The sequence below is a fragment of the Oncorhynchus gorbuscha genome, linkage group LG19 (genome assembly GCF_021184085.1).
Source record: "Oncorhynchus gorbuscha isolate QuinsamMale2020 ecotype Even-year linkage group LG19, OgorEven_v1.0, whole genome shotgun sequence".
Taxonomy (NCBI): Eukaryota; Metazoa; Chordata; class Actinopteri; order Salmoniformes; family Salmonidae; genus Oncorhynchus; species Oncorhynchus gorbuscha.
The window spans coordinates 72090189-72116924 of NC_060191.1; the positions used below are offsets into that span (position 1 = coordinate 72090189).

At 45.0% G+C, this 26736-nt stretch overlaps 2 protein-coding genes across 2 annotated transcripts; one reads left to right on the forward strand and one right to left on the reverse strand.

Annotated features, from left to right (window-relative positions):
- Positions 1-1098: 1098 nt before the first annotated feature.
- LOC124005185 (extracellular calcium-sensing receptor-like) lies at positions 1099-21075 on the reverse strand. Its single transcript, XM_046314185.1, has 9 exons — positions 21002-21075; positions 20308-20654; positions 6517-7815; positions 5821-6115; positions 5016-5305; positions 4475-4770; positions 3928-4148; positions 2635-2980; positions 1099-2366 (listed from the first exon to the last, which is right to left on the reverse strand). The coding sequence occupies exons 3-9, from the start codon at positions 6798-6800 to the stop codon at positions 1450-1452; spliced, it is 2649 nt and encodes an 882-aa protein (XP_046170141.1). The 5' UTR covers positions 6801-7815; positions 20308-20654; positions 21002-21075; the 3' UTR covers positions 1099-1449.
- LOC124005184 (extracellular calcium-sensing receptor-like) lies at positions 20314-25552 on the forward strand. Its single transcript, XM_046314184.1, has 7 exons — positions 20314-20615; positions 21015-21309; positions 21856-22145; positions 22381-22676; positions 22814-23034; positions 23799-24144; positions 24374-25552. Exons 1-7 carry the CDS (start codon positions 20326-20328, stop codon positions 25288-25290), a joined length of 2655 nt encoding a protein of 884 aa, XP_046170140.1. The 5' UTR covers positions 20314-20325; the 3' UTR covers positions 25291-25552.
- Positions 25553-26736: the final 1184 nt, after the last annotated feature.

The following is a 26736-nucleotide window of genomic DNA, read 5'->3' on the forward strand; positions in this document are numbered from 1 at the left end:
CAGTGTATCATCGGGATCTCTGTTGAAAAGTTTGTTTCTGTTGGAGAGTTTGTCCTTTCTCTCTCTGTCGTGGTTAGATAGATAGTTCAGAGTGACATTCATGTCATTATAGAATAGACATTTTGGCGGTTGTCGGTCTTCGCATTCAATGATACCAAATTCATAGCTGCAGACTAGTAATTAATATCAAAGACTTGTTCTTATTCTGTCGGTATCAATAGTCTAAGAGTTTAACTCTTTTGGGATAGGGGGCAGCATTTTCACTGGATGGATGAATAGCGTGCCCAGAGTGAACTGCCTCCTACTCTGTCCCAGATGCTAACATATGCGTGTAATTATTAGTATTGGATGGAAAACACTCTGAAGTTTCTAAAACGGTTTGAATAATGTCTATGAGTATAACAGAACTCATATGGCAGGTGAAAACCTGAGAAAAATCCAACCAGGAAGTGGGAAAACTGAGGATTGTAGTTTTTCAAAGCTTGGCCTACCAAATACACGTTGAGATATGGATAAAGTTACATTTCCTACGGCTTCCACTAGATGTCAACTGTCTTTAGACACTTGAATGAGGATTCTACTACAAAGAAGGGGCTCATGAGACCTTTTTGAGTTAGTGGTCTGGCAGAGTGCCTTGGTCTCATTACGCGCGCTCCCGACAGAGTTACCTCGCGTTCCAGTGCTTTTTCTTCAGACAAAGGAATTCTCCAGTTAGAACATTATTGATGTTTTATGTTAAAAATATCCTAAAGATTGATTCCATACATCGCTTGACATGTTTCTAAAGGACTGTGACGGAACATTTTGAGTTTTTGTCTGGACGGAGTGCAGACAGAGGCACAGTGAACTTAGTGTATAAACACTTCTCACCCACTGGAATTGTGAAACAGTGAGTTATAAGTGAAATACTCTTGTCTGTAAACAATTGTTGGAAAAATGACTTGTGTCATGCACAAAGTAGATGTTCTAGCATACTTGCCAAAACTATAATTTGTTAACAAGAAATGTGTGGAGTTGTTGAAAAACAAGTTTTAATTACTCCAACCTAAGTGTATGTAAACTTCCGACTTCAACTGTATCTGAACATGTTTATTATATTATTATAATGCATAATATGATGAATTACGTTATGAATTGAACACATGCACTTCAATGTTATATCAATTCATATAGGTTAAAGCTTTTCTCCAACAACATGGAAGTGGTTCCACTCTGTAGGCTACTGCTAATCACATCATTTAGCAGGTAAAATCAGATTTTAACACTCTAGATTTGAACAATCTCACATAACAGTGGAATATCTAAAGTGAACCTGTGTCATGTTACTAGTTACAATGTTACCAATGATTAGCTGCTAAATTGTTGTTCATCTCTGTCAGAATAGTCCTACCTAACTCTATGAAAAACCAGACAACTGAACGTTCAATGTCTGTTCCTGTCAACATTTTCTTAATAACGTTTATCATTGGATGTCTTCTCCATGAGGTGTTTCTTGGTGTTCTTCTCCGGCCTGAACAGAATAATAAAGCATTTAGGAACAAATAATAGAAAGAACAACCCAAAGCTAGAGGTGATGATGGCAAAGATCTCCACAGCTACAGTCAACTTCCCAGGAGAGCTGAAATAAGCTGGGATAAAGGTGATCCAGACTGCACAGAATATGAGCATGCTGAAGGTGATGAATTTGGCCTCATTGAAGTTATCAGGCAGCTTCCGAGCCAGAAAAGCCAGCACAAAGCACAAGAGAGACAGGAGTCCTATATAACCCAACACAGCCCAGAAACCAATAGCTGAACCCACATCACACTCTAGAATTATCTTTTCCTTGTAGGTAGTGAGGTTTTTTATGGGGAAGGGAGGGGACAGGACCAACCACAGAGTGCATATCAAAGCCTGGACAAACGTGAAGGACACTACAGTCAATCTCTGCTGTGGAGGACCAAACCATTTCATGACATTACTGCCTGGAAGTGTAGCCCTGAAGGCCATCAACACCACTATTGTTTTCCCCAGAACACAAGAGATGCAGAGGACGAAGGTGATCCCAAACGCTGTGTGACGCAGCATACAGGACCACTCAGAGGGCCGGCCAATGAAAGTAAGAGAACACAGAAAACACAGAGTCAAGGAGAAGAGCAGCAGGAAGCTCAGCTCAGAGTTGTTGGCCCTGACGATGGCCGACGTTCGGTGGTGGTAGAAGACGGTTGACGTGGCGATGGCCAGACAAACCCCGCCCACAGAGCAGGCAGTCAGGATGATTCCGAGGACCTCGTGGAAGGACAGGAACTCCACAGGTTTAAGGATACAGAGGTCTCTCTCAGCGTTGGGCCAGTACTCTTCGGGACAGATCAGACAGTCTGAAGAATCTGACCAGGACAAAACAACAGACATCAAATGTTAAAAATAATAGATTCAGGTTTTATATTTTCACAAATACATGTCCCGCAATGCTGCACTTTTTCAGTTTACAATACAGAATGTTGAATTAAAGTGCAGCTTACATGAGATAATATGAACCGGAACATGATTTACAGACACTACCTTTGTATTGCTGGTAATATGAATAAACCAATACTTAGTAAACCGGGATAGAAATTACTACACATTTTATGCCAACTATTCGTATAGTCCTACCTGTGTTATTACTGATCTCTCCCTCTGCACATTGGATACAGTCATAACAGCATACAGGCTTTCCTTTCTGTATAGCCTTACGAGTGCCTGGCGGACAGCTCTCACTGCACACTGACAGAGGTGCTTGTGTACTGTTCTTTACCCAGGTGATTTCCCTGTTGATGTCAAACCTCTGGTCAGGAGGCAGGGACGCATCATAACGCCCCACTGTCACAAACTCCATCTTCCCACTCTCCCTTGTCTGCCAGTTGACCAGCTCATAGTTGGCCACTGGGTCCCCGTTGGCATCGAAAGACACCTGGTACCCGTTACGAGAGAAGTTCACCCTCCTCAATCTCTCCAGGACCTGGGGTTTGGAAGGGCAAGGGAGAGAGAGAGAGAGAGAGAGAGAGAGAGAGAGAGAGAGAGAGAGAGAGAGAGAGAGAGAGAGAGAGAGAGAGAGAGAGAGAGAGAGAGAGAGAGAGAGAGAGGGAGAGAGAGAGAAAGAGAGAGAGAGAGGATGTGAGAGAAGGAGAGAGGTGAGGAGAGATGGAGATAAGGGAAGAGAGAGATGAGTGAGAGGATGAGAGATGAGGGAGAGAGGGTAAGAGAGATATGAGTGAGAGGATGAGATATGGAGAGATAGATGGAGAGAGGGGAGGAGAGAGATGAGTGAGAGGTTCAGAGATGGAGAGAGGGGAAGAGAGAGATGAGAGATGGAGAAAGGGGAAGAGAGAGATGAGAGATGGAGAAAGGGGAAGAGAGAGATGAGAGATGGAGAAAGGGGAATAGAGAGAGATGAGAGATGGAGAGAGGGGAAGAGAGAGATGAGAGATGGAGAGAGGGGAAGAGAGAGATGAGAGATGGAGAAAGGGGAAGAGAGAGATGAGAGATGGAGAGAGGGGAAGAGAGAGATGAGAGATGGAGAGAGGGGAAGAGAGAGATGAGAGATGGAGAGAAGGGAAGAGAGAGATGAGAGATGGAGAGAAGGGAAGAGAGAGATGGGAGATGGAGAAAGGGGAAGAGAGAGATGATAGATGGAGAGAGGGGAAGAGAGAGATGAGAGATGGAGAGAGGGGAAGAGAGAGATGAGAGATGGAGAAAGGGGAAGAAATATGTAAAAAAAAGAAATGCAGAGAAGGGAAGAGAGATGGAGAGAGGGAGAGAGAAACAGAACATTAATTCAACTCATATTTATCAGATGTGCTACTTCAGAAGAAGTTGTAAAGTATAATGAGAACTCCTAGGCCTTCATACATGTAGTCTATATAAACATATTTATCCAGGAAATGATACTACAGACTTGTCATTCACCTGTGTTGGCTTCACATTAAGGTTTTTGTCACAGTTCACAGTGAAGTTTTCTCTCTCTTCACAAACGATGCTGTGGATGGCGTGTGCTATGGCATAAACAGCTTTATACACCATGTTAGTGACACGCAGCTGGGATGTATCTGTGTAGGGGGTCTGTAGCTGCTGTATATCCTCACTGCCATCACACACCTTCTCCTCAACCCCAAAACCTGTAGAGGTCCCTACAGACAGACAGACAGACAGACAGACAGACAGACAGACAGACAGACAGACAGACAGACAGACAGACAGACAGACAGACAGACAGACAGACAGACAGACAGACAGACAGACAGACAGACAGACAGACAGACAGACAGACAGACAGACAGACAGACAGACAGACAGACAGACAGACAGACAGACAGACAGACAGACAGACAGACAGACAGACAGACAGACAGACAGACAGACAGACAGACAGACAGACAGACAGACATGTAAATAGACTGATGGATGGATGCATGGATGGATGCATGGATGGATGGATAGATAGATACATAGATACCTGTCTCCAGCCTACAGCCAAAGGCTCCCTCCCAGAACTCAGTGAGTGTGGGAGAGTTGGACACCTTCTGTGGGGTGAGGTCCAGGAGGAAGTCCCTGAGGCCGGGGATGACAGAGCGTTGGATGCCAAATCCAATGGCCCCGGCACACAGATCGAAACGCAGCATATCTGGGTCAGTGACCCAGGGATCGCTCCCGATCCACTGGCGGGGTGGAGAGGGCAGACGTTCCATCTCCTCCAGCAGGATTCTCATGTCCCCAGAAGATACGAATGCAACCACCACTCGGGCTGTGGAGCTGGGGAACATGATTATATCATATGCTTAATATGCTGGTCATGTTTGTCATTTACTGGAATGTCTCAGTGAAGTGAACATGACCATTAGTATTAATCAACACCTTTGACATGCTTAAGATATGCAAATCATGTTGGTCTCACAGATCAGCTTTGGGAGAAGAGAGAAATTAAAAACAATTGTATTTTTTATAATTATGGTCTTGCATTTGTATGAATGAAAAGTTCACAAGTATTCACGGATCACCTGCGGATCACGTCGGCCACCCGTTGCACTCTGCTGAGTGGGCTGGTACGGGAGAATGCTTCAGAATACTCTACACAGATGCCCTCCTCTTGTGCTGCCTGTAGGAAAGCAGCCATCCCGTTATTACCGTAGTCAGAGTCGGAACGGACCGCCCCAATCCAGGTCCAGCCGAAGTGCCTGATGAGGTGGGCCAGAGCGGCAGCCTGGAACTGATCACTGGGGATGGTTCTGAAGAAGGTTGGATACTGTTTCTTATCACTCAGACACGCACAGGTGGAAGAGTGACTCACCTTGGTAAAAACAGACAGTCGAAAACATGAGAAAGAACATCATGTTGACCAAACGAGTCTCAGTTATTGGCTACTTTCCGCTTTTTTATTTTGCTCTGTAGTTTGATGTTAGGGAGACATAAATAATAATAAGCCAACTCATTGTTTTTCATTAGGCCAGAATGAAAAATGTACACAAAACTGTGACACAAATCCCTGCTCTCCCATAACAACCTAGGCTATGAAAGATAGTCCTCAGATCATGTTTTAATGGCGACAGAAGATCTCCAGACTCATAATCCTCGGCCTATGTTCAAATGCCTAGAGAAGTTCTCCAGACTCATAGTCCTCAGTCTATGTTCAAGTGATTTTCTCCACATAATTTCACACAGAAATGTATATTCTTGAAAGAGAGGAGAATACAGTTGAAATACGGTAATTTAAAATTTGAACTCATTCCTGAAAGAGAGAAGAATATACATTAGGAATACAGTAAATTAAAAGAAGCTGAATGATTTTTTTTCACTGGAGTTTACCTGAGGAATGCCGAAAGGGCCGATGACACGCAACATGCTGATGGTTGGCGTGGAGCCAGACTCGCCCACGATAGCTGTCACTGTAGCTGACCCCGAGCACTGTTCTCCGGTATCAAACATTGGGTCCAGGCCGTTAGCCAGTTGGAAGGCCACTTTCACGGCCATAGGGACTGAGGCGCAGGAGTCGTGCACTTGATAACCGAGCATGATACCCGGCAGAAGGTAAGAACTGTTGTTTATCTCCTCAACTGCGAAGATCATGGCGCGCGAGAAGCGTAACTCACGGGAATCCATTCTGTAAATAGAAGATGGGTCAGTGAGCACCTCCTGACAAATGATAAACGAGACTATAGAATGTTTCCATGGCAACAGCCTAATATCTAGTATTATTTTACATACCGTCTATATGACTACACTTTTGTTGTTTGTAATTGAGGACATTGTAGCATAGCCTGCATTTGAAAATGTGATCCTTTGTAACAGTAGGCTTTACCTACACTTTTAATCTGTCTTTTAACACACAGTTAATCTGTCTTTAAAACACTGTTTATTTGTCTTTAAACACACTGTTTATCTTTCTTTAATCACATTGTTTATCGGTCTTTAAACAAACTGCTTCTCTGTCTTTAAAACACAATTCATCTGTCTACCCACACAGCCACAGTCTGTCCCCTGTTCCCTCTTGCGCTCACTGACCTCCCTGTGCACTTCAGGGGCTCAGGCAGGCTGGTGTAGCTGTGATCCACAGTGTGCATGTAGTAGTGCATGGAGAAAACACCCCCGATGACAAAGTCCCCGTCCTTGGAGAACGCCGGAGGACGAGGGGTGCCTTGGAGCCTGCATCTAATAGACTCCAGCCCAGAGGCAGAGACAGAGGCAGACGAGAGCAAGGCTAGCCCACCAGTCACCACAGCTAGATGTAGTAGAACCAGACTACCAGCCAGACTTGGATCCAGAGCAGGAGCCGGAAAGAGCTTCATTCCCCTGATATGTAGAAGGTATGGAGTAATACAGCGCCACACAGACCCATATAGGTCAGGATACCTCTCTTCTCTGGGTTAAATACCCACCGTACCTCTGTGAGGATTCCTCTGGGGGCCACACTGTGGGTATGGCCATGCCAAGGAGGGAGGGGTTAGAAGCTGCTCTGCTCACTCAGTCAGGTCCTGCTTCTTTCAGATATAGAGACAGCATGCACCAGCGTAAGCCCTAAGTGGACTGTAATAGTTTATATAGACATAAACATACAGTAGACACACTATAACCATCTAGGTCTCTAATATTGCCCCTACTGTCTAGTTCTCTTGGCACGCTGGCTCTACAAATATTTCCCCGACAGTCTAGTCCTCTTGGCACGCTGGCTCTACACGGTATTTCCCAGACAGTCTAGTCCTATTGGCACGCTGGCTCTACACAGTATTTCCCAGACAGTCTAGTCCTCTTGGCACGCTGGCTCTACACAGTATTTCCCAGACAGTCTAGTCCTCTCTCCACGCTGGCTCTACACAGTATTTCCTCTACAGTCTAGTCTTCTTGGCTCGCTGACTCTACAACGTTTTTCCCCTACAGTCTAGTCCTCTTGGCACGCTGCTTCTCTTATATTTCCACTGCAGTCTAGTCCTCTTTGCACTCTGGCTCTTTTATATTTCCATGCAGTCTAGTCCTCTTGGCACGTTGCTTCTCTTATATTTCCATGCAGTCTACTCCTCTGGTATGCTGGCTCTACACTGGAACCTAGAATAAAACCTGGAGAGGAACACGGCTCTGAGGGGAGGCCAGTCCTCTTCTGGCTGTGCCAGGTGGAGATTATAACAGTACATGGCCAAGATGTTCAAACGTTAAGAGACAGCAGGTGTGGTAGAGTGAGAGAGTCAAAAACAGCAGGTCCGAGACAAGGGAGCACTTCCGGTGACCAGGTCAGGGTTCAGTTGAAACTGGAACAGCAGCACGACCAGATGGATTGAGGACAGCAAGGAGTCATCAGGCCAGGTAGTCCTGAAGCATGGTCGGAGAGAAGAGAAAGACAAAGAGAGAAAGAGAGAGAGAATAGGAGGGAGCATACTTAAATTCACACAGGACACTGGATAAGACAGGAGAAATACTCCAGACATAACAGTGAACCTAGCCCCCGGACACATAATCTATTGCAGCATAATTACTGGAAGCTGAGACAGGAGGGGTAGGGAGACACTGTGGCCCCATCCGACTATACCCCCGGACAGGGCCAATCAGGCAGATATAACACCACAGCACAGCCCCATCACCACTAAATATCTTTAACCACCAATCTACTACCCACAGACAAGACAGAAGATCTCCTCCATGGCACAAACCCAAGGGGGCGCCAACCCGGACAGGAAGATCACGTCAGAGACTCAACCCACTCAAGAGACGCACCCCTCCTAGGGACGGCATGGAAGAGCACAAGTAAGCCAGTGACTTAGCCCCCGTAATAGGGTTGGAGGCAGAGAATCCCTGTGTAGAGAGGGGAACCGGACAGGCAGAGACAGCAAGGGCGGTTTGTCGCTCCAGTATCTTTCCATTCACCTTCACACCACTGGGCCAGACTACACTCAATCATAGTCCCTACTGAAGAGATGAGTATTCAATAAAGTTTTAACTTCTTGGTGACTGGGGGGCAGTATTGAGTAGCTTGGGTGAATAAGGTGCCCAGAGTAAACTGCCTGCTACTCAGGCCCAGTTGCTAATATATGCCAATTATTAGTATATTTGGATAGAAAACACTCTGAAGTTTCTAAAATGGTTTTAATTTGCAAAAATCGCCGAAGTTGGAGACTTTTATCTCCCTCACCAACTTCAAACATCAGCTAGCTGAGCACCTAACCGATCGCTGCAGCTGTACATAATCTATTGGTAAATAGCACACCCATTTTCACCTACCTCATCCCCACAGTTTTTATTTATTTACTTTTCTGCTCTTTTGCACACCAATATCTTTACCTGTACATGATCATTTATCACTCCAGTGTTAATCTGCAATATTGTAATTATTCGTGTCATGTTTTGTCTTATATCATCTTGTCATTTTGCTTTTCCTTCTGTTCGTTTTCCCCCTGCTGGTCTTTTTAGGTTCGTTCCCCTTTTTCTCTCTCCCTTCCTCTCTCTCTTCTCTCTATCGTTCTGTTCCTGCTCCCAGCTGTTCCTATTCCCCTAATCAATCATTTAGTCTTCCCACACCTGTTCCTTATCTTTTCCCCTGATTAGAGTCCCTATTTCTTCCCTTGTTTTCCGTTCCTGTCCTGTCGGATCCTTGTCTATTGTTCACCGTGCTGTGTCTGTGTATCGCCCTGTCGTGTCGTGTTTCCCTCAGATGCTGCGTGGAGAGCAGGTGTCTGAGTCTGCTAGGTTCAAGTGCCTTCCCGAGGCAACCTGCAGTTCTTGATCGAGTCTCCAGTCTGTTCTCGTCATTACGAGTGGAATTATGTCTTATGTTTGTAGAATTACTTTACTGGATTAAAGACTCTGTTTTCGCCAAGTCGCTTTTGGGTCCTCATTCACCTGCATGACAGAAGGATCCGACCAAGAATGGACCCAGCGACTATGGATTCTCTCTACTCTACTCTCGAGTTCCAGGGAGCGATGCTCGGCAGACACGAGCAGGAATTGTCTGCTGCTCGGCATGCCGTTGAGACCCTGGCCGCTCAGGTCTCCGACCTCTCAGGACAGTATCAGAGTCTTCGTCTCGTGTCACCAGCTACTTCCGGTTCTTCCGAGCCTCCGGAACCTAGGGTTAATAACCCACCATGTTATTCTGGGCAGCCCACTGAGTGTCGCTCCTTTCTCACCCAGTGTGATATAGTGTTCTCTCTCCAACCCAACACATACTCAAGAGAGAGAGCTCGGATTGCCTACGTCATATCACTCCTTACTGGTCGGGCTCGGCAGTGGGGCACAGCTATCTGGGAGGCAAGCGCTGAGTGTACTAACAATTATCTGAACTTTAAAGAGGAGATGATAAGGGTTTTTGATCGCTCAGTTTTTGGGAAAGAAGCTTCCTGGTCCCTGTCTTCCCTATGTCAAGGTAATCGATCCATAACGGATTACTCTATAGAGTTTCGCACTCTTGCTGCCTCCAGTAACTGGAACGAGCAGGCGTTGCTCGCTCGTTTTCTGGAGGGACTCCACGCTAAGGTTAAGGATGAGATTCTCTCTCGGGAGGTTCCATCCAGCGTGGATTCTTTGATTGAACTCGCTATTCGCATTGAACGACGGGTAGATCTTCGTCACCGAGCTCATAGAAGAGAGCTCGCGTTAACTGTGTCTCCCCTCTCTCCGACACTACCGTCTTTCCCCACTGACTCAGGTGTTGAGCCCATGCAGCTGGGGGTATTCGCATCTCGACTAAGGAGAGGGAACGGAGAATCACCAACCGCCTCTGTCTCTATTGCGGTTCCGCTGGTCATTTTGTCATTTCATGTCCAGTTAAAGGCCAGAGCTCATCAGTAAGCGGAGGGCGACTGATAAGCGCTACTAGACGGTCCTCTCCGTCAAGTACATGTACTACCTTACCGGTCCATCTACGCTGGACCGGATCGGCAGCTTCCTGCAGTGCATTAATAGACTCTGGGGCAGAGGGCTGTTTTATGGACGAAGCCTGGGCGCGGGAACATGACATTCCTCTCAGACAGTTAGGGAGCCCACGGTCATGTTTGCCTTGGATGGTAGTCCTCTCCCCAGTATATTATATGAAACACTACCTTTAACCCTCACTGTATCTGGTAACCATAGTGAGACCATTTCTTTTTTGATTTTTTGTTCACCTTTTACACCTGTTGTTTTGGGTCATCCCTGGCTAGTGTGTCATAATCCTTCTTTTGATTGGTCTAGTAATTCTATCCTTTCCTGGAACGTTTCTTGTCATGTGACGTGTTTAATGTCTGCTATTTCTCCTGTTTGTTCTGTCCCCTCTTCTCAGGAGGAACCTGGTGATTTGACAGGAGTGCCGGAGGAATATCATGGTCTGCGCACGGTCTTCAGTCGGTCCAGAACCAACTCCCTTCCTCCTCACCGGTCGTATGATTGTTGTTCTGATCTCTTTAAGAAGCGTTTTGCATCCGCTCCTATCCTTGTTGCACCTGACGTCACTAAACAGTTTATTGTTGAGGTTGACGCGTCGGGGGTGGGCGTGGGAGCCATTCTGTCCCAGCGCTCCGATACTGACGATGGGGTCCACCCTTGTGCGTATTTTTCTCATCGCCTGTCACCGTCGGAACGTAACTATGATGTGGCTAACCGCGAACTGCTCGCCATCCGTTTAGCCCTAGGCAAATGGCGACAGTGGTTGGAGGGGGCGACCGTTCCTTTTGTCGTTTGGACTGACCAAAAGAACCTTGAGTACATCCGTTATGCCAAACGACTGAATGCGCGTCATGCTCGTTGGGCGTTGTTTTTCGCTCGTTTCGAGTTCGTTATTTCTTATTGCCCGGGTACTAAGAACACCAAGCCTCATGCTTTATCCCGTCTCTTTAGTTCTTCTGTGGCTTCTACCGATCCCGAGGGGATCCTTCCTGTTGGGCGTGTTGTCGGGTTGACTGTCTGGGGAATTGAGAGACAGGTTAAGCAAGCACTCACGCACACTGCGTCGCGCGCGCTTGTCCTAGTAACCTTCTTTTCGTTCCTGTTTCTACTCGTCTGGCTGTTCTTCAGTGGGCTCACTCTGCCAAGTTAGCTGGCCATCCCGGCGTTCGGGGTACGCTTGCTTCTATTCGCCAGCGGTTTTGGTGGCCTACTCAGGAGCGTGACACGCGCCGTTTCGTGGCTGCGTGTTCAGACTGCGCGCAGAAGAAGTCTGGTAATTTTTTTCTGCTTCTGCTCCTGGTCTTGCTGGGTCTCAGTCTGTTCCCTGCCATCGCATCTCTCCTGTTCTTGTTCCTGCCCTTGCTGTGTCTCAGTCTGTCCCTAGTTGTTACTCTCCTGGCCTGTTTGGTCCTGTTTGCTCTAAAGTTTTCAGTTCTCTACCCGTGTCTCATTTTTTTTTTTTTTTTTTTAGAGTAGTACCCTAGTTTCCCTTTTTATCGTTTTTCGTTACGGTCCTGAGGAGAGGAGTTGGGTTCTTTCTCGGGACGTGCTGGACCGTTTGATCTATGATTTCCTCCGTTGCCGCCAGTGTTCCTCCTCGAGAGCGCCAGGAGGCGCTCGGTGAGTGGGGGGGTACTGTCATGTTTTGTCTTATATCATCTTGTCATTTTGCTTTTCCTTCTGTTCGTTTTCCCCCTGCTGGTCTTTTTAGGTTCGTTCCCCTTTTTCTCTCTCCCTTCCTCTCTCTCTTCTCTCTATTGTTCCGTTCCTGCTCCCAGCTGTTCCTATTCCCCTAATCAATCATTTAGTCTTCCCACACCTGTTCCTTATCTTTTCCCCTGATTAGAGTCCCTATTTCTTCCCTTGTTTTCCGTTCCTGTCCTGTCGGATCCTTGTCTATTGTTCACCGTGCTGTGTCTGTGTATCGCCCTGTCGTGTCGTGTTTCCCTCAGATGCTGCGTGGAGAGCAGGTGTCTGAGTCTGCTAGGTTCAAGTGCCTTCCCGAGGCAACCTGCAGTTCTTGATCGAGTCTCCAGTCTGTTCTCGTCATTACGAGTGGAATTATGTCTTATGTTTGTAGAATTACTTTACTGGATTAAAGACTCTGTTTTCGCCAAGTCGCTTTTGGGTCCTCATTCACCTGCATGACATTCGCCTACCTCCTCATGCCTTTTGCACACATTGTATATAGACTCCTCTTTTTTTCTCTGTGTTATTGACTTGTTAATTGTTTACTCCATGTGTAACTCTGTGTTGTCTGTTCACACTGCTATGCTTTATCTTGGCCAGGTCGCAGTTGCAAATGAGAACCTGTTCTCAACTAGCCTACCAGGTTAAATAAAGGTGAAAAAAAATGATGTCTGTGAGTAAAACATCATTTGGCAGGCAGAAATCTGAGTAGAAATCCACCAGGAAGTGGGAAATCTGAGGTTGGTTGTTTTTCAACTCATTCCCTATTGAAGATACAGTGGCATATGGGTCATGTTGCACTTCCTAAGGCTTCCACTAGATGTTAACAGTCTTTAGAACCTAGTTTGATACTTCTACTGTGAAGTGGGGCTGAATGAGAGGGGAATGAGTCAGAGGTCTGGCAGAATGCTTTGAGCTCGTGACGCGCTGTCATGTGAGATAGCTTGCGTTCCATTGCTTTTCTATAGACAATGGAATTCTCCGGTTCTCCGGTTGGAACAGATGAAATCTCGCGTCTTGTGACGGCCGGCCGCCCACAAACCTGCCCGCTTGACCCTATCCCCTCCTCTCTTCTCCAGACCATTTCCGGAGACCTTCTCCCTTACCTCACCTCGCTCATCAACTCATCCCTGACCGCTGGCTATGTCCCTTCCGTCTTCAAGAGAGCGAGAGTTGCACCCCTTCTGAAAAAACCTACACTCAATCCCTCCGATGTCAACAACTACAGACCAGTATCCCTTCTTTCTTTTCTCTCCAAAACTCTTGAACGTGCCGTCCTTGGCCAGCTCTCCCGCTATCTCTCTCAGAATGACCTTCTTGATCCAAATCAGTCAGGTTTCAAGACTAGTCATTCAACTGAGACTGCTCTTCTCTGTATCACGGAGGTGCTCCGCACTGCTAAAGCTAACTCTCTCTCCTCTGCTCTCATCCTTCTAGACCTATCGGCTGCCTTCGATACTGTGAACCATCAGATCCTCCTCTCCACCCTCTCCGAGTTGGGCATCTCCGGCGCGGCCCACGCTTGGATTGCGTCCTGCCTGACAGGTCACTCCTACCAGGTGGCGTGGCGAGAATCTGTCTCCTCACCACGCGCTCTCACCACTGGTGTCCCCCAGGGCTCTGTTCTAGGCGCTCTCCTATTCTCGCTATACACCAAGTCACTTGGCTCTGTCATAACCTCACATGGTCTCTCCTATCACCCCCCTAAGTTTTAGATGCACTATTGTTAAGTGACTGTCCCACTGGATGTCATAAGGTGAATGCACCAATTTGTAAGTCGCTCTGGATAAGAGCGTCTGCTAAATGACTTAAATGTAATGTAATGTAAATGCTATGCAGACGACACACAATTAATCTTCTCCTTTCCCCCTTCTGATGACCAGGTGGCGAATCGCATCTCTGCATGTCTGGCAGACATATCAGCGTGGATGACGGATCACCACCTCAAGCTGAACCTCGGCAAGACGGAGCTGCTCTTCCTTCCGCCCGTTCCATGATCTCGCCATCACGGTTGACAACTCCATTGTGTCCTCCTTCCAGAGCGCTAAGAACCTTGGCGTGATCCTGGACAACACTCTGTCGTTCTCAACTAACATCAAGGCGGTGGCCCGTTCCTGTAGGTTCATGCTCTACAACATCCGCAGAGTACGATCCTGCCTCACACAGGAAGCGGCGCAGGTCCTAATCCAGGCACTTGTCATCTCCCGTCTGGATTACTGCAACTCGCTGTTGGCTGGGCTCCCTGCCTGTGCCATTAAACCCCTACAACTCATCCAGAACGCCGCAGCCGTCTGGTGTTCAACCTTCCCAAGTTCTCTCACGTCACCCCGCTCCTCCGCTCTCTCCACTGGCTTCCAGTTGAAGCTCGCATCCGCTACAAGACCATGGTGCTTGCCTACGTAGCTGTGAGGGGAACGGCACCTCAGTACCTCCAGGCTCTGATCAGGCACTACACCCAAACAAGGGCACTGCGTTCATCCACCTCTGGCCTGCTCGCCTCCCTACCACTGAGGAAGTACAGTTCCCGCTCAGCCCAGTCAAAACTGTTCACTGCTCTGGCCCCCCAATGGTGGAACAAACTCCCTCATGACGCCAGGACACCTGAAACCCCACCTCTTTAAGGAATACCTAGGATAGGATAAAGTAATCCTTCTCACCCCCACCCCCTTAAAAGATTTAGATGCACTATTGTAAAGTGGCTGTTCCACTGGATGTCATAAGGTGAATGCACCAATTTGTAAGTCGCTCTGGATAAGAGCGTCTGCTAAATGACTTAAATGTAAATGTAAATGATTGTTGAAGATTTATGTTAAAAACATCCTAAAGATCGATTTTATACTTAGTTTGACATGTTTCTACGGACTGTAACGGAACTTTTTGGACTTTTTGTCCGAACTTTCGGCTGGAATTGCACGCGCGTTTGGATTTGTTTATTAAACGATCTAACAAAGGAAGGTATTTGGACATAAATTATGAACATTTATTGTGTAACTGGGATTCCTGGGAGTGCATTCTGATGAAGATCGTCAAAGCTAAGTGAATATTTATAATGCTATTTCTGACTAATATTGACTACACAACATGGTGGATATATCTTTGGCTGTTTTGTTGTCTGAGCGCCGTACTCAGATTATTGCATTGTGTGCTTTTTCCGTAAAGTTTTTTGAAATCTGACACAGCTGTTGCATTAAATTCTTGGAACTCTGGGGGCGGTAATTTCATTATTGGATAAAAAACGTTCCCGTTTTAAGCGCGATATTTTGTCACGAAATGATGCTCGACTATGCATATAATTGACAGCTTTGGAAAGGAAACACTGACGTTTCCAAATCTGAAAAGATATTGTCTGTGAGTGCCACAGAACTGATGCTACAGGCGAAACCAATGAGCTTAGACTTTCTGTCGTTTCCCCATAGTGTCGACAACATTGTGACGTATTTGTAGGCATATCATTGGAATATTGACCATTTTACACTACATATACCAGGTGGTCGCTTAGTGCCCTCCGTCGCAATTATTGCGTAATCTCCAGCTGCATGTATTTTTCTGTTTGCTTCCGAGGAGAAACCCAACTGCCACAAATGATTTATCATCGAATAGATATGTGAAAACACCTTGAGGATTGATTCTAAACAACGTTTGCCATGTTTCTGTCGATATTATGGAGTTCATTTGGAAAAAAGTTTGGCGTTGTAGTGACTGAATTATCGTTTTTTTTTTCTTAGCCAAACATGATGAACAAAATGGAGCAATTTCTCCTACACAAATAATATTTTTGGAAAAAATGAACATTTGCTATCTAACTGAAAGTATCCTCATTGAAAACATCCGAAGTTCTTCAAAGGTAAATTATTTTATTTGAATGATTTTCTTGTTTTTGTGAAAATGTTGCCTGCTGAATACTAGGCTTAATACTATGCTAGCTATCAATACTCTTACACAAATGCTTGTGTAGCTATGGTTTTAAAGCATATTTTGAAAATCCGAGATGACAGTGTTGTTAACAAAAGGCTAAGCTTGTGAGTATATATATTTATTTCATTTAATTTGCGATTTTCATGAATAGTTAACGTTGCGTTATGGTAATGAGCTTGAGGCTATGATTACGCTCCCGGATACGGGTATGTGCGACGCAAGAAGTTAAGGAGAAGTTTATCTAAAGTTCCATGTATAACAGTTGTGTCTTTTATCAATGTTTATTATGAGTCTTTCTGTGAATTGATGTGGCTCTCTACAAAATCACTGCATGTTTTGGAACTACTGAACATAACACGCCAATGTAAAATGAGATGTTTGGATATAAATATGCACTTCATCAACCGAAACATACAGGTATTGTGTAACATGAAGTCCTATGAGCGTCATCTGATGAAGATCATCAAATGTTAATGATTCATTTTATCTCTATTTGTGCTTTTTGTGAATCCTCTCTTTGGCTGGAAAAATGGCTGGGTTTGTCAGTGAGTTGGTGGTGACCTAACATAATCGTTTGTGGTGCTTTCGCTATAAAGCCTTTTTGAAATCAGACACCGTGGCTGGATTAACGAGAATTTTATCTTTAAAATTGTGTAAAATACTTATATGCTTGAGCAATTTTAATTATGAGAGTTTTGTCGTTTTTAATTTGGCGCCCTGCACATTCACTGGCTTGTTGGCTGGGTGGGATGCTACCGTCCAACATATCCCAGAGAGGTTAAAGGTCGAGACCGAGTCTGTGTCTCTCAAAATGGATAGGCAGACCATTCCATAACATTTAAGCTCTATAGGAGAAAGCCCTGCCTCCAGCTGTTTGCTTAGAAATTCTAGGGACAATAAGGAGGCCTGCGTCTTGTGACCGTAGCGTACGTGTAGGTATGCACGGCAGGACCAAATCAGAAAGATAGATAGGAGCAAGTCCATGTAATGCTTTGTAGGTTAGCAGTAAATCCTTGAAATCAGCACTAGTCTTAACAGGAAGCCAGTGTAGAGAGGCTAGCACTGGAGTAATATGATCAAATTATTTGGTTCTCGTCAGGATTATAGCAGCCGTATTTAGCACTAACTGAAGTTTATTTAGTGCTTTATCCCGGTAGCCGGATAGTAGACCATTGCAGAAGTCTAATCTTTGAAGTGGCAAAAACATTTTTCTGCATCATTTTTGGATAGAAAGTTTCTGATTTTTGCAATGTTATGTTATGGAAAAAAGCTGTCCTTGAAACAGTCTTGATATGTTCATCAATAGAGAGATCAGGGTCCAGATTTACGCCGAGGCGCTTCACAGTTTTATTTGAGACAACTTTACCACCATCAACATTAATTGTCAGATCCAACAGAATATCTCTTTGTTTCTTGAGACTTAGAACTAGCATCTCTGAGTTAAAAAGCAAAACCTGTGCCACCATCCACTTCCTTATGTCTGAAACACAGGCTACCAGGGAGGGCACATTTGGGGATTCACCATGTTTCATCGAAATGTATAGCTGTGTATCATCCGCATAGCAGTGAAAATTAACCAAGATGTAAAATAAATAGTGAAAACAATAGAGTTGATTTGTCAGAGGACAAACCATCCACAGAGAAAAACGGATATCTTTCTGGCAGATAAGATCTAAACCAGGCCAGAACTTGTCCATGTAGACTCATTTGGGTTTAAAATCTCTACAAAAGAATGCTGTGATTGATGGTATCAAAAGCAGCACTAAGGTCTAGGAGCACGAGGACAGATGTAGAGCCTTGGTCTGACGCCATTAAAAGGTAATTGACCACCTTCACTAGTGCAGTCTCAGTCCTATGATGGGGTCTGGAAGCAGCTCTATCAGTAGTTTAGTTGGAATTAGGTCCAGTATGCAGCTTGAAGGTTTAGAGGCCATTGCTATTTTCATCAATGTGTCAAGAGATTAAAAAACTTGAGTGTCTCCCTTGATCCTAGGTCAGTGTTGCGCAGACTCAGGACAACTGAGCTTTGGAGAAATACGCATATTTAAAGAAATGTCCGTAATTTGTTTTCAAATGAAGATGATCTTTTCATCAAAGAAGTTAATGAATTTATCACTTCTGATGTAAAACCCATCCTCTCTTGGGGAAAGCTGCTTTTTAGTTAGCTTTGCGACAGTATCAAAAATACATTTTGGATTGTTCTTACTCTCCTCTATTAAGTTGGAGAAATAGGATGATTGAGCAGCAGTGAGGGATCTTCGATACTGCAGGGTACTGTCTTTCCATTCCAAGCTAATCAGAAGACTTCCAGTTTGGTGTGGCGCCACTTCCGTTCCAATGTTCTGGAAGCTTGCTTCAGGACTCGGTTCTTTTCTGTATACCAGGGAGCTAGTTTATAATGACAAATATTTGTAGTTTTTAGGAGTGCGACTGAATCTAGGTATTATGTAAAGTTAAAATAAGTTCCTCAGTTACATAAGTGGTTAATTAACAGATTGTTGTACTCTGACGTCCTTGGGTAGGTGGAGGGAGTCTGGAAAGGCATCAAGGAATCTTTGGTTTGTTCAAGAATTTGTTGCACTACTTTTGATGATCCTTGATTGGAGTCTGAGCAAATTATTTGTTGCGATTGCAAACATAATAAAATGGTGGTTCGAAAGTCCAGGATTATGAGGAAAAACATTAAGATACCCAAAATGTATTCCACGAGACAAAACTAGGTCCAGAGTATGACTGTGGCAGTGAGTAGGTCCGGAGACATGTTGGACAAAACCCACTGAGTCGATGATGGCTCTGAAAGCCTTTTGGAGTGTGTCTGTGGACTTTTCCATGTGAATATTAAAGTCACAAAAAATAAGAATATCATCTGCCATGACCGCAAGGTCTGATAGGAAAGAACTCAGAGAGGAATGCTGTATACGGCTCAAGAGGCATGCAAACAGTGTCTATAAAAAGTGAATTAAACTCAGCAAAAAAAGGAACGTCTTCTCACTGTCAACTGCATTTATTTTCAGAAAACTTAGCAAGTGTAAATATTTGAATGAACATAACAAGATTCAACAAGATTCAACAACTGAGAGATACACTGAACAAGTTCCACAGACCATGTGACTAACAGAAATGGAATAATGTGTCCCTGAAGAAAGGGGTGGGGTCAAAATCCACCAGCTAAATTAAGTTCTACAGTGCATCTCCTCCTCATGGACTGCACCAGATTCGCCAGTCCTTGTTGTGAGATGTTACTCCACTCTTCCACCAAGGCACCTGCAAGTTCCTGGACATTTCTTGGGGGATTGGCCCTAGTCCACACCCTCTGATCCAACAGGTCCCAGACGTGGTCAATGGAATTGAGATCTGGGCTAAACAGCGTTGAGATTGCCTGCAATGACAACAAGCTCAGTCTGATGATGCTGTGACACACCGCGCCAGACCATGACAGACCCTCCACCTCCAAATCGATCCCGCTCCAGAGTACAGGCCTCTGTGCAACACTCACTCCTTCAACAATAAACGCGGAACCAACAATCACCCGTGGTGAGACAAAACCGTGACTCGTCAGTGAAGAGCACTTTTTTCCAGTCCTGTTTGGTCCAGCGACAGTGGGTTTGTGCCCATAGGCGACATTGTTGCCGGTGATGTCTGGTGAGGACAGAGTGATCTCCAGCCTTGTCCTCGTCAACACGCACACCTGTTTTAACTAGAGAAACACTGACATGATGTCAGCTGGTCCTTTTGTGGCAGGGCTGAAATGCAGTGGAAATGTTTTTTGGGGATTCATTTGTTCATTTGCATGGCAAGGAGGGATTCATCTGATCACTCTTCATAAGATTCTGGAGAATATTCAAATTGCTATCATACAAACTGAGGCAGCAGACTTTGTGAAAATTAATATTTGTGTCATTCTCAAAACTTTTGGCCACGACTGTATAGTATGGGGACAGTTTAGTGCCAAATATAAGGATGAAACCCCCACATGATCTTTCTTATGTCTCTCAGATAAAGGACAGACACTTGAGAACAAGCTTCCTTTAGAGCCAGCGTGCCAAGAAGACAAGACTGTAGAGGAAATATAAGAGAGCCAGATGGTTATTGTGTGTTTACTGTATGTTTACGTCTATCTAAACCACTACAGTCAACGTAGGGCTGATGCTGCTACATGTTCCCTCTATAGCTGAAAGAAGCAGGACCTGACTGGGTGAGCCTCTAACCCCTCCCTCCCTAGCATGGCTATACCCACAGTGTGGCCCCTAGAGGAATCTCCACACAGGTACGGTGAGTATTTAAATGAGATTAGAGAGGTAACCTAACCTATGTGGGTCTGTGTGGCACTGTATTACTCCGTACCTTCTACACATCAGGGGAATGAGGCTGTCTCCGGCTCCTGCTCTCGGTCCAAGTCTCGCTGGTAGTCTGGTTCTACTCTATCTAGCTGTGGTGGCTGGTGGGCTTGCCTTGCTCTCGTCTGCCTCTGCCTCTGCCTCTGCCTCTGGGATGGAGTCTGTCAGATGCAGGCTCCAAGCCACCCCTCGTCCTCCGGCGTTCTCCCAGGACGGGGACTTTGTCATCGGGGGTGTTTTCTCCATGCACTACTACATGCACTCTGTGGATCACAGCTACACCAGCCTGCCTGAGCCCCTGAAGTGCACAGGGAGGTCAGTGAGCGCAAGAGGGAACAGGGGACAGGACTGTGGCTGTGTGGGGAGACAAATAAATGGTGTTTTAAATACAGAGGAAAAGTGTTTTGAAGACAGACAAACAGTGTGTTTACAAACAGATAAACAGTGTTTTAAAGACATATGAAAAGCATTTAAAGACAAATAAACAGTGTTTGTATCTGAGAGAGTAGATAAAGCCTACTGTTACAAAGGGACACATTTTCAAAAATGCAGGCAATACTACAATGCCCTCAATTACCGATAACAAAAGTGTAGGCCTATAGACACTAAAATATGGCTAGATATTAAGATGTTTGCCCTCGTATAACCATATATTCTATAGGCTAGTTTACCATTTAGTCAAGAGGTGCTCACTCACCTACCTTCTATTTACAGTTTGGATTCCCGTGAGTTGCGCTTCTCGCGCGCCATGGTCTTTGCAGTTGACGAGATAAACAACAGTTCAGACCTTCTACCAGGTGTCACACTCGGTTATCAAGTGCACGACTCGTGCTCCTCGGTCCCTATGGCCGTAAAAGTGGCCTTCCAACTGGCTAACGGCCTGGATCCCATGTTTGATACCGGAGAACAGTGCTCAGGGTCGGCTACAGTGACAGCTATCGTGGGCGAGTCTGGCTCCACGCCTACAATCAGCATGTTGCGCATCATCGGCCCTTTCGCCATTCCTCAGGTAAACTCCTGTGGAAAGAAATCTAATATTCTTAATAATACTCTATTTCAGGAAATAAATCCTCTATTAACTTCCTCTATTCCAACTGTATTCTCTCTTTCAGGAACATACATTTCTGTGTGAAATTATGTTGAGAACGTTTGGAGAACTTCTATAGGCATTTTAACATGATCTGAGGAATATGAGTCTGGAAAATGTCTGGAGGCATTTAAACATGATCTGATCTTTCATAGGCTAGGTTGTTATGGGAGACCAGGGATTGTTGTCACACCTTTTACTCGTGTTTTTTTACAGCACCAGTATGTCTTATGAAACTATTATCAATATGAATAGAACGACCAAGGTCTTGGGTCGAAACGTCTTTTTCATTCTTGCAAAACGAAAAACAATAAACCGGCTTATTTTTATTGTCTCCCTAACATCAAAATACAAAAAAGAAAGAAAGACAAGGCAAAAGACAAGTAGGAAGTAACTAACCAATAACTAAAACTTGTTTGGCCGACATGATGATCTTTCTCATGTTTTCGACTGTCTGTTTTTAACTAGGTGAGTCACTTTTCCACCTGTGCTTGTCTGAGTGATAAGAAACAGTATCCAACCTTCTTCAGAACCATCCCCAGTGATCAGTTCCAGGCTGCCGCTCTGGCCCACCTCATCAGGCACTTCGGCTGGACCTGGATTGGGGCGGTCCGTTCCGACTCTGACTACGGTAATAACGGGATGGCGGCTTTCCTAAAGGCAGCACAAGTGGAAGGCATCTGTGTGGAGTATTCTGAAGCCTTCTACCGTACCAACCCACTCAGTAGAGTGCAACGGGTGGCCGACGTGATCCGCAGGTGATCCATGATTACTTGTGAACTTTTCATTCACACAAATGCAAGACCATAATTATAAAAGCTGCAATTATTAATTTCTCTCTTTTCCCAAGGCTGATCTGTGAGACCAACATGATTTGCATATCTTAAGCATGTGAAAAGTGTTATTTAATGCAAATGTTCATGTTTACTTCACTGAGACATGCCAATTAATGACAAACATAAGCATATTTTATAATATAATCATGTTTCCCAGCTCCACAGCCCGAGTGGTGGTTGCATTTGCAGCCACTGGGGACATGAGAATCCTACTGAGGGAGATGGAACGCCTGCCCTCTCCACCCCGCCAGTGGATCGGGAGCGAGACCTGGGTCACTGACCCAGATATGCTGCGCTTTGCAATGTGTGCCGGGGCCATCGGATTTGGCATCCAACGCTCTGTCATCCCCGGCCTCAGGGACTTCCTCCTGGACCTCTCCCCACAGAAGGTGTCCAACTCTCCCCTGCTCACTGAGTTCTGGGAGGGAGCCTTTGGCTGTAGGCTGAGGATAGGTATATAATCTATCTATCTATCTATCTATCTATCTATCTATCTATCTATCTATCTATCTATCTATCTATCTATCTATCTATCTATCTATCTATCTATCTATCTATCTTCCTACCATTCTGTCTCTCTCTATCTGTAGGGACCTCTACAGGTGTTGGGGTTGAAGAGAAGGTGTGTGATGGCAGTGAGGATATACAGCAGCTACAGACCCCCTACACAGATACATCCCAGCTGCGTGTCACTAACATGGTGTATAAAGCTGTTTATGCCATAGCACACGCCATCCACAGCATCGTTTGTGAAGAGAGAGAAAACTCCACTGTTTACTGTGACAATCACCTCCATGTGAAGCCAACACAGGTGAATGACAAGAGTATAATGTCCTGATATATATGTTTATATAGACTACAAGTATGAAGGCCTAGGAGTTCTCATTATACTTTACGGCTGGTTTTGAAGTAACACCTTTGAGAAATATACAAGGTACGTTCTGTTTCTCTCTCCTTCTCTCTCAAACCCTTATCTCCATCACATTTCCCCTCTCTCCTTCTCTCTTCCCCTCTCTCCTTCTCTCTCATCCCCTTACTCCATCTCTATTTCCCTTATCTCCATCTCTCTTCCCCTCTCTCCTTCTCTCTTGTCCCCTCTCTCCATCTCTCTTCCCCTCTCTCCTTCTCTCTTGTCCCCTCTCTCTTCCCCTCTCTCCTTCTCTCTTGTCCCCTCTCTCTTCCCCTCTCTCCATCTCTCTCGACCCCTCGCTCCATCTCTCTTCCCCTCTCTCCATCTCTATTCCCCTCTCTCTGTCTATCGCTCCATCTCTCTTCCCCTCTCTCCTTCTCTCTTGTCCCCTCTCTCTTCCCCTCTCTCATTCTCTCTTGTCCCCTCTCTCCATCTCTCTTCCCCTCTCTCCTTCTCTCTTGTCCCCTCTCTCCATCTCTCTTCCCCTCTCTCCTTCTCTCTTGTCCCCTCTCTCTTCCCCTCTCTCCTTCTCTCTTGTCCTCTCTCTTCACCTCTCTCCATCTCTCTCGACCCCTCGCTCCATCTCTCTTCCCCTCTTTCCATCTCTATTCCCCTCTCTCCTTCTCTCTTGTCCCCTCTATCTTCCTTGCCCTTTTAACCCCCAGGTCCTGGAGAGATTGAGGAGGGTGAACTTCTCTCGTAACGGGTACCAGGTGTCTTTCGATGCCAACGGGGACCCAGTGGCCACCTATGAGCTGGTCAACTGGCAGATAGGAGAGAGTGGGAAGATGGAGTTTGTGACAGTGGGGCGCTATGATGCGTCCCTGCCTCCTGACAAGAGGTTTGACATGGAGAGGGAAATCACCTGGGTAAAGAACAGTACCCAAGTACCTGTGTCAGTGTGCAGTGAGAGCTGTCCCCCAGGCACTCGTAAGGCTGTACAGAAAGGAAAGCCTGTATGCTGTTATGACTGTATCCAATGTGCAGAGGGAGAGATCAGTAATAACACAGGTAGGACTATAGGAACAGTTGGCAAAAATGTGTAGTAATCTCTATCACAGTTTACTAAGTAGTGATTTATTCATATTACCAGCACGACAAAGGTAGTGTCTGTCAATCATGTTCATGTTCTTATTATCTTATGTAAGCTGCACATTAATTCAACATTCTTTATTGTAAACTGACAAAGTGCAGCATTGTGGGAATTAACATTTGATGTCTGTTGTTTTGTCCTGGTCAGATTCTTCAGACTGTCTGATCTGTCCTGAAGAGTACTGGCCCAACGCTGAGAGAGACCTCTGTATCCTTAAACCTGTTGAGTTCCTGTCCTTCCATGAGGTCCTCGGAATCATCCTGACTGCCTGCTCTGTAGGCGGGGCTTGTCTGGCCATCGCCACGGCAGCTGTCTTCTACCACCACCGAAATTCTGCCATCGTCAGGGCCAACAACTCTGAGCTGAGCTTCCTGCTGCTCTTCTCCTTGACTCTGTGTTTTCTGTGTTCTCTTACTTTCATTGGCCGGCCCTCTGAGTGGTCCTGTATGCTGCGTCACACAGCGTTTGGGATCACCTTCGTTCTCTGCATCTCTTGTGTTCTGGGGAAAACAATAGTGGTGTTGATGGCCTTCAGGGCTACGCTTCCAGGCAGTAATGTCATGAAATGGTTTGGTCCTCCACAGCAGAGATTGACTGTAGTGTCCTTCACGTTTGTCCAGGCTTTGATATGCACTCTGTGGTTGGTCCTGTCCCCTCCCTTCCCCATTAAAAACCTCACTACCTACAAGGAAAAGGTCCTTCTCGAGTGTGACTTAGGCTCTGTAGGGGCATTCTGGGCTGTGTTGGGTTATATAGGTCTCCTGTCTCTCTTGTGCTTTGTGCTGGCTTTTCTGGCTCGGAAGCTGCCTGATAACTTCAATGAGGCCAAATTCATCACCTTCAGCATGCTCATATTCTGTGCAGTCTGGATCACCTTTATCCCAGCTTATGTCAGCTCTCCTGGGAAGTTGACTGTAGCTGTGGAGATCTTTGCCATCATCACCTCTAGCTTTGGGTTGTTCTTTCTATTATTTGTTCCTAAATGCTTTATTATTCTGTTCAGGCCAGAGAAGAACACCAAGAAACACCTCATGGAGAAGACATCCAATGATAAACGTTATTAAGAAATGATTGAGGGAGAACAACATTGTAACAATCAGTTATATGGTTTATCATACAGTTAGGTAGGACGACTCTGACAGAGATGAACAACAATTTATCAGATAATCATTGGTAACATTGTAACTAGAAACATGCAACAGGTTCAATTTAGATATTCCAATGTTATGAGAGATTGTTAAAATCTAGAGTGTTAAAATCTGATTTGACCTGCTAAATGATGTGATTAGCAGTAGCCTACAGAAGTGGAACCACTTCCATGTTGTTGGAGAAAAGCTTTATTCCTATATGAATTGATATAACATTGAAGTGCATGTATTCAATTTATATTGTAGTTCATCATAGTATATATTATAATAGTATAATATAATAAACATTTTCACATATATTGGTGTCTTGTCAATGATTGGTCAGTCAATCCACATTTGTTCGATACCTTGTTTTTTATACTCATGGCATTTTATTAATTACAGATCACATGCCAACCTTATTCACATTACTGCAAACACTTCACCCCAGGGTCCAGTGATGGGCAGTCTTCTCATGCTTACATCCCCTACTAAAGCAGTTCATTAAGACACACACTGTTCAAGAAGCCAAATAGTTTCTAGTGCCATGTAGAGTACTTCATTGCATTTAAGACCAATTCTTATTTACAATTACAGACCCAGCCAAACCCTAACATTGACGACGCAGGGACAATTGTGCATCGCACTACGGGTCTCCCAATCACGGCCGATTGTGATGCAGCTCGGAATCGAATCAGGGTCTGTAGTGACGCCTCTAGCACTGATATAAATTTCCTTTGACCGCTGCACCACTCTGGATCACAAGGACTGTAGTGGGCAGCAACCATTATGAGTTGTGGTTATGAGTAACACTTAACACTAAGTTGTTCTTTACTTGCAGTACCAGTCAAAAGTTTGGACACACCTACTCATTCAAGGGTTTTCTTCATTTCTATTATTTTCTGCACTGTAGAATAATAGTGAAGACAAAACTATTAAAAAACACATTTGGATTCATTTAGTAACCAAAAAAGTGTTAAACAAATCTAATTATATTTTATATTTTAGATTATTCTGCTATGATGACAGCTTTACACACTCTAGGCATTCTTTCAACCAGCTTCATGAGGTAGTCACCTGGAACGCTGTTACGATCGTAAGACTGATTGGACCAACGCGCAGAGTGCGTAGACTTCCACATGTTTTAATCAAAGAAAATCAATAAAACAAATACAGAAAACAAATGAATCGTGAAGTAATTGCAGTGTTAACAGGCAACAACACAAAAACAAGATCCCACAAACAACAGGTGGGAAAAGGCTGCCTAAATATGATCTCCAATCAGAGACAACGATAGACAGCTGCCTCTGATTGGGAACCATACCAGGCCAACATATAAAACAAAAAACTAGAATGCCCATCCAAACCACACCCTGACCTAAC